The sequence below is a fragment of the Camelus ferus genome, chromosome 4, assembly GCF_009834535.1.
Source record: "Camelus ferus isolate YT-003-E chromosome 4, BCGSAC_Cfer_1.0, whole genome shotgun sequence".
NCBI lineage: Eukaryota > Metazoa > Chordata > Mammalia > Artiodactyla > Camelidae > Camelus > Camelus ferus.
In genome coordinates, this window is record NC_045699.1 from 33357317 (window position 1) to 33366022 (window position 8706).

Consider the following 8706-nt stretch of genomic DNA (forward strand, 5'->3'; position numbering starts at 1 on the left):
TTCTCAGTGTCTACATGTTTGTTTTTGTTTGTTTTTCTCTTTTATTCATTTGTTTATATATTCCACATATGAGTGAAACCCTACATTGTTTGTCTTTTGGTTACTTATTTCACTTAACATAATACCCTTAAGGTTCACCAGGGTTGCCAGAGGTAGCTTTTAAGTTAGGAATGTAATTAAAAGGAGTCATTCATGCAAAGTAGGGGAGAAGGTTCTACACAGATGGAGTGAGTAGTAGAGAGGCCCTTTAGGTGGGAAGTAGCATAGCGTTCCCTAGCGAAGATGAGGAAGGAGGCAAGGGTGGCAGAAGCTAGGGTATGAGGTGGGATTGGAATTGTAAGCCAGGGCCAGGCTTTGTGCTCCTTATGGCACAAAGCAAAACATTTGGATTATTCTGGGAAGTGGTGTGAAGGGTTTTGAGCTGGACAAGTGATGTGGTTGTGGTCATTGTGGCAGATGAGCTAGTTTCCTGTTTTTGAAATTGTAAACAGTGCTGCAGTGAACGTCTCTATTCTTATGTGAGAATATTTCTCTAGAAGAGATATGAAAGGGTGGAATCACTAGCTTCCAGGAGATGTGCATTTAAAATTCTTAATAGATATTGATAAAGTGCCCTCCCAAAAGGCTGTGCCTGTTTACCATAATACAGTAGCATATAAAGGTACCTATTTTCCACACCTGGGTAACACATTTTAACCTTTGCCATTCTGGATGGAATGGCATCTTGTTTTAATTTAGACTTTTCACTGTATTTTTATGTTATTTATATGTCTTTTAAATATACATTGTCCTATTCTTCACTCTTATTTTTCCCAAAATGGAGTATTTTTCAGTGATCAGAGCCATTACCAATTTAACCTGCACTTCAGAGGAGCTGGGAAGCTGCTATAGATATTCCAGAGAAGATTTTTTATCTTTATAATGGAAATCGGTAACTAACAGCATGGGCCATTATTCTGCTAATCATAGAAAATTTGCAGGGTATTATGATTATGGTGATGATGATAATCAAGGTTTAGGCGTAGTTCATCTGTAACTTTATAGGACACTGAGTAATACAGAATAAATTACTAAATCTCTCTGAGCCTTTGCTTCCTTATTCATAAAATGGAGATAAAATGCAAATCTCTCTGGATTGTTCCAGGGATTAAATTTAAAGCACCCTGGATACAGAATTTCAGTAGATATGAATTATCCTTTTCCAGAAAGATTTGATAAATTATTCAAGCTTCTGCACAGGTTCTTAAAACAGATGGTTCTTTCCTGGGCTTTTCCAGCTTTTAGTGAAAGGGGCAGGAGTGTTGGTACTGAGTTTAGGATAGCTGTAGGGAGGTTCAACCCAGTGGGCGAAGGAAGACTAGGTGACTGAAAGGGTCTGTGATTCCTAGTTCATGAAGTTTAAAGGGAACTATCAACCAAATCTAAAAGACTTGTAAACATTTGTGGGCTTGGTAGCTGCTACAAACGGAATGTTTCCTTTGGATTACTAATGTAGAAGGGAAAACTATTTTTAGATTGCTTTGAAATGACTTTCCCAGTTCTAGAAATGCCATCCATTGTGGAAGTGATACTGAAAAAAGTGAATTCTGTCTTTGAATGTCCAGCAATTTGCCCTACTTTGATATGAAATAAACATTTTTCCCCTTCAGAATTAGTCTTAATATTAGAATCAACTTTACTTATTTAGTATTAGAATCAACCAGATTGCCTTTAATTTTCAGAGTGAAATGGAGAGAAACCAGACATCATCATTATTCTCTATAGTAGCGTAGAAAGTTTGGTTTTTCAAAGTAGGATGGTGTTTGGGGAGCCCTTGATAGGTTTGCTCAGGATAAAAACCTATTCAGTGTTAGGAAAGAAGTAATCTCCAAATATTATTGAGTGGTCACTGAGCATTAGGCCCCATGTTAAATGTTTCACAGTTTCATGAGCACAAAGTAAGGCAACACTAAAAAATTTATCAGATGGGACAGAAAGGCTTTTTTTGTTTGTTTTAAGAATGACTTGCCATAGTCGAGTCTTTCTAAAGCATTTAACTTAGTTTTCATTGATACAGCTCTTTGTTTTTACATTGATATGTTTTGTATATTAATTTTATTTAGATACAATTCACATAAAATTTACCCTCTGAATTATACAATCCATGACTTCAGTATATCCACAGGTGGTGGCAATCACTACCACTATCTAATTCCAGAACATTTTCATCACTCCCAAAAGAAACTGTATCCATTAGCAGTTACTCCCCGTTTCCCCCAGCTCCTAGCCCCCTGCAACCACTAATCTACTTTCTGTCTCTAGAGATTTGCCTATTGGGACTCCTTTAGATTACCATGATGTTTTCAAGGTTCATCCATGTTGTAGCATGTATCAGCACTTTGTTTCTTCTTATGGCTGAAAAAAATTATATTTGTATACCACATTTTGTTCTTCCACTCATCGGTTGTTGAACATTTGAATTTCTACTTTTTGGCTGCAGGCCCTTTTTCTCCTGTTTAATTTTTTTTAAATAAAATATAATTCTCAGGACAGTTTCAAATGTATAGAAAAATTGAGCAGATAGTAGTAGAGAATTCCCATATTCTTTCCCCAGCTTGCTACACTCACACATTTAACATCTTCCAGTAGTATGGTACATCTGTTACAATTAGTGAACCAATGTTGTTAAATTATTATTAACCAAAGATATCTGTAGTTTTTACCTAACGTCCTTTCTGTGTTCCAAGATCCCACCCAGGACACCGCTTTACAGTTGGTAGTCATGTCTCCCATTTTCATCTCGTATCAAGGGTGTATACTATCAACATGATTTATGACTGTTGACATTGACATTGGTTACCTGATCGCAAGTCTTTGTCAGGTTTCTCCAGGATGTCATTCACCTTCCCACAACTTCATACTGTATTCTTTGGAAGGAAATCTATGCACTGCCCACAGTAAAAGAGTAGAGGTTATATGCCACTACCTCGAGAGCAGAATACCTACATAATTTATTTGGAATTCTTCTGCAGGGGAGATTTGCCTCTCCTGTTTATTTTCTCAATCATCTTTTTCTTTTCTTTTTTTTTTTAACCAGTATAGACACATGAATATTTATTTTATGCCTTGGGTAATCGAACACTATCCCAGCTTTGGCCATTGGGAGCTCTTTCTTGTCTCCTTGTCCCCTTTGACATACTTCCATTTGTGGGGGTGGTTTTGCTTTTTGGGGTTTTTTTGTTTGTTTCTGTTCTGGTTTTTTTTTTTTTTTTTTTACAAGTCCCCTTACTTTTCTCTTTTCATTTTTAAATAACTAAAATCCCTATAGAAGTTGAATCTAGGAAAACTAACAATGCCTCCTTTCCAGGTAATCGGATTCCTATGCTGATGGAAGAAATATACCTTAGCTGCAGGGGGCTAAGGGGGAGGCATCTGGGATTCTAAGAATGAATAAGACACCTGTCCCAGCCCTCCTGAAGCTTAGTTGAATAGTTCACACAAGTAGTAATTGGTTAATTTGGGATTCAAACACAAATCTGGTAGGCTTGAAACCTTCTGTTATTTGTACTACTTCAAGCTACACATAACTGAGAAGCCTTAGAGGGTAAACACCTCAGAAGCAGAGGATAAGACTTTTTAAAGACTTGCAAGAAAGCTGTTTTCAAATTTGTATCCCGAAGAAACTAGCTACTTTAAGCTGCTATATGTTATGTTAGCCTGCTTCCAATTTCTCAGTGAAAATTCACTGTCATTTTAAAAACACTAATGAAAGATTTACTGTGTAACAACCAATGGCAAAATACAATATATTTATGCTGCGTTTTTATTAGATGCCACCTCAAATTCTTTTCACAAGTAGGTGGGCATTCAATTATGAATATATACTGTTGCTCAGTATTTCACCATAAGATCCCTAGTTATATAACGCACATTATGTTACATTGTGCTGTATTGCTACTTTATTCCCTGAGCTGAGTTAAATGAAGCCAATCTAAAAATCCTGTTACTTCCAAGGATGTGAAGCAAATTAAACAGTGTTCTCTGTCGTCTTGTTTCTCTCCATTGAGAGTAAGGAATGATGACCTGGTGATTTAAAGACACTGAAACTGCAGCCTCCTTTTTTCCCATTTAAGTTTCAAGTTTAGTATTTATTATTACAGTAAAAGTGCTTAATGTTGGCTTTTTTTTTTTTTTTTTTTTTTTTAAGGAAGGAAGGAAGGAGAGAGAGAGTGACTCACAGACTGCATCCTTTGGACTTCAGGGGCCATTTTTGTGAAAAGGATTTTTAAAACGGGATTCTGCCAGTTAGTATGTGGCAGAATCAATTTAATTGGTCATGGCCGTTAAAAAAAAGTAACCGTGATCCCTTGTTTTATGAAACCCACTTTAGTTATGTAAGTCTGTGTATGCAAGATCGCAGTATAAAATGTACTTAATACTCTGGTTAAATGTTCAAAGAAGTTGACAATCACAGCTGGAATAAGACTTCTCTTTAGCCCCCCTGCTTTCCCTCCACGCTGAATTTCTACAACTTGTTGGTAGAACTTATCAGCCTTTTCTGAAAACGTTGAGTCAGATACTTTGGGAAACTGAGATGGAGGTAATAGGGACAACGTAACACCCTCTCATGTTCCAGTCTGAGCTCGGGATATAATTAAAACATTAAAATTTCCACTCATCATTCTGGATGAGGACAGAAAACACCAATGAAAATGAGTGATTAACCAGCTATGAAACACAAAAACACTTTTACTGTTACACATTCTTTTACAACCTAACACCGTATACATTTCAGTGCCTTTGCGCCCCCCACCCCCTGCCTCCCATTTTGGGATTTGGGGGCACATATTTTCCTACCTCTTTTTTATTTGCGCGGTTTTTGAAGCACATTAACAGCCTGTGCAACTCCTGGCCCTATTGGCTGGCTAAGCCTGAGGAGTGGAGCATCTTCCTTAATGGCAGGTGGGTGTGAGGAGGAGGAGGCTGAAAGCTCTTGCCGCGTCGGGTAATGCGCAAAGGACCCTCATTGGACTGCGTCGGGAGGAAGTGGGAGCGCTCTGAGGTAGGGCAGGAAAGGGTATAAAGGGGGTGTGTCCACCACACCAGGACTCGAAGAAGCTTTAATAAGAGGCAAAGTACATCTTTGCCACATGGTGTAGGAACGGAGGAGAAACTGGCAGAAGAAAAAGACTACCTAAAAAGGTAACGGCAAGCGTCCCTGCTTCTCAGAACACTCTTAATCCAGGCTTCCAGCCCAGCCTACCCAGGGCCAGGTGAACAGCCGCCACCTCTCCGGCGTCTGCAGGACCTCCTACTCCATGAACTTGCCAAGAGCTGAGCGACTTCGCTCCACACCGCGAAGCCTCCGGGGCTCCAATGGGGAAGACGGTGAGATCGATATCCTGGGAGAGGAGGAAGAAGATGAGGAGGAGGAAGAGGAAGACGAGGAGCCAGAGGGGAGCCAGCGGCCCCTAGAGCAACTGCACCAGCCGGAGCTGCACAGGGGCGCGGCGGTGCTCGGGTGCGCTTCCCAGAGAGCGCACCGAGAGCAGCGGCTGCCCGAGCGACTCCTCCGAGTTTGGCCCCAAGTTTAGGGCATCGACGGGATCTGCAGCTGCCTCTGGGGACGCCCCGCAGCCGGCAAAGCCCCCCTACTCATACATCGCGCTCATCACCATGGCCATCCTGCAGAGCCCGCACAAGCGCCTCACGCTTAGCGGCATCTGCGCCTTCATCAGCGGCCGCTTCCCCTACTACCGCCGCAAGTTCCCTGCCTGGCAGAACAGCATCCGACACAACCTCTCGCTCAACGACTGCTTCGTCAAGATACCCCGAGAGCCGGGACACCCGGGCAAGGGCAACTACTGGAGCCTGGACCCCGCCTCCCAGGACATGTTCGACAATGGCAGCTTCCTTCGGCGCAGGAAGCGCTTCAAGCGCCTCCATCCGTCCCCGGGAGCCCACCCGCACCACCCATTTCCCCTGCCCGCTGCGCCCGCCACCCTGCACGGTTCCTATCCTGGCCTGTTGCTCGGGGCCCCGGCACCACTGCAGCCTGTCCTGGGGGCCGCCACGGAGAACCGCCCATGCACGCTGCTACAACCTCATGCGCTCCGCTACCTGCTGCTCTCCGCCCCCACCTACGCTGAGGCTCCCAGCAAAGCGCATAGTGCGGATCTGGTGACCCCCGGCGCCCTTCCAGCGCTGCAGCCCGCTCTGGGCTCCCAGCCTTGGGAGGGGGGCAAGGGGCTGGCGTCGCTGCCGGGAAGCAGATGCACCTCCTTCAGCATCGAGAGTATCATGCAAGGGGTCCGGGGAGCGAGTACAGGTGCTGCGCAGAGTCGGCCCCCTACCCCGTGGAGCTACTGCCACCTGCTGCGGAGCCCGTCGTGCCTGTTGCATCCCCAGGCCGCCGTCCCCTTGCTCCACGTGTCCGCCGCCGCCGCCGCCGCGGCATCCGCTGCCCGGACGATTGTGCAGCAACAGCAGCAGCCGCAGTACAGTACCAGGGGCTGCGCTCCTAGCAAGGTCGCTTTGCTGAGCCAGCACCTGTCCGCCACCCCGGCGCTACTGGGGTGTCAGCCCGGAGCAGAGGGGCCTCTAGGCTGACGTCGCTGGTTGTCCCTTCAGGCAGAGAGCGGCCCTCGCCGGCCTTTTGAATAGCACCCACACCTACCCTGGCGCGGATTCAGCGAGGCATAAGACGAGCCAAGCTGCAGGGCGGAGCCACCCAGATCCTTCTCTCCTTGCCGCCTGCCCTGGCGTACTCCACCTTGCACAGACGGGACTAGGCGTGTGCATCTGAATCCCACAGCCGAGCAACAACTAATTTTGGTTCTCTGCGAAGTATTTACAAAGGAAAAGTTAACGGTTACTGTTCCCTTAAGACAACCTGAACGTAAACGTTCGATCGCGTCAGGGTCAAGTCTCAGCTTTTCTTTTCCAGTTGTGGCTTCCAGAGCTTTTCTGATTTGCACATTACCAGAGGAATTATGAACATGACTGGGGCATTGTGTTCTGGTATTTAAAGAAATACAAAGAAAATACAGCATCCAATGCACAACGTATTTCTCCGTCTTCACTCCCTAGGAACTGCAGGTATTATTCCCAAGTCCAGTGCAGAATGCTTATGCTCTTTACGTCTTCCTGAAATCGATGTGTAATATAAGTAGAATTTTAATTTCAGAGGATTTATTTCTGATCTGTGTGTCTGATGTGCCATCTTCCGTAGAGAGATGTTAAAATTATGCCTAACTATACAGACTAAATAAAATGCTAAATCACATGACATCGTTTATTTTATATTATTTCTTATTATTCACTTTCTAAATGAAACTTCTTTTAAAACGTGGTTCTTCCCTCCCAATTAAACAATTTAGTTTGACAATTATTTTCAAAATAGCTTCTAAAACTTCCAAATATTTGAAGTTGAAAAAATTGTCTTTAAAAATATGGAATGTAGTGGTCAAAGTTTATCGGGGGAGGGAGGAGGCAATTTAAAAAATAGAACTTTCGAAACCAGGACCCAAAGAAGAGAGAAATATCAAATGCAGCATTCGGATCCCATAATTTGCAATTTTAAAAAACTCTCCAGGCAGGTGCCTTCTAGGGACTCCAATTCCCTTTCTTTAGAAAGAACTCCGCCCCCCACCGGCCCCCGAAAAGAATTTCTGAAAGAACTTTGCAACCAGAAAGGTTTCACTGTACTCAGCTTCTGGTGACTGGGTGGGAGGGAAACAAGACGAAGACGTTCATCAAGAAATACTTCAGCCAGAGAAAGCAAATATCTAGAGACACTGCTGCTCTCCCTGAAGTGGGTAGGGCTCACGTTTCTAAAGAATTGTATTTCGGGCCGCTTTGGAAGAAGCCACTCCGTGAGCGTAAGAAAGGTCGTTCCACCTCATCTACTCAATTTCCAGTTATGAATTTCTCTTTCCAGGAGGGAGGGAACATATAGAGACACACGTTTTTACAGGTCCAGTTTTACTCCAGCTTCTCATCTCCATTCCATTACTCGGAACTTCCGCCTGTGATCCCCACCTCCTCCTGGCTTGCAGCAGTTCGGTTCCGGAGATGTCCTGGAAAATTGTTAATCCCAGCCCCTTGGTAGCCGCCGGACGAGAGCTTCGAGCTTCCGATTCTGCCCTCCGCTCTGCACCTGTCATCTTCGCCCGCAGGTCAGGCAACACCAGTTGCCTATGTTGGCCTCTATTCTCGGCCTGCAGGCGATCCCTCAAACCCCCTTCATCCCCTTCCTTCCCTTCTCTCTCTCAGGCTTTGCCCAAGAGTGAACTCAGGCTGTCTCACTTTCACCACCTCAGCTTTAAGATCCTTTAGGCAAATTCTGCAAGTCTGGTCTAAGAGTCTGGAAACAAGCGAGAATAAAAAGGGAGCCAATTTCAAGCCAACAACTCACCCGTTCACATTCCAATTCCACCTTGCCCCTTCTGCAGAAACTCTCCAGGCCCACATTCATTCATTTATTCGGTCAACAAACGTCGGAGCGCCGGTTACAACCGCGGATGAACACAGAGCCGAGCCGCAACTCTCCCGCACGCCCCCTGAGGAGGCGCGGAGTCTTCTTTCCCGCGGCCCAGGCCAGACCAGCCGAGCTACGCACACGGGTGACTGCAGGGTGGTGCTCGGCCCAAGCCAGCTTCCCAAGCTCCAAATTATTACCGAATGAAACCACGTCGAACAATGAATTTTCCAGCAAAATATCGATTC

The 8706-nt window shown here is 44.7% G+C and overlaps 1 protein-coding gene across 1 annotated transcript; it reads left to right on the forward strand.

Moving 5' to 3' along the window:
* The first annotated feature begins 3959 nt into the window (after window positions 1–3959).
* FOXD4L3 (forkhead box D4 like 3) lies at window positions 3960–7256 on the forward strand. The gene is given in 3 exon segments (XM_032479152.1): window positions 3960–5480; window positions 5482–6576; window positions 6579–7256. Coding segments are annotated over 3 exon segments (1470 nt in total). The 5' UTR covers window positions 3960–5297; the 3' UTR covers window positions 6771–7256.
* The last annotated feature ends 1450 nt before the right edge of the window (window positions 7257–8706 follow it).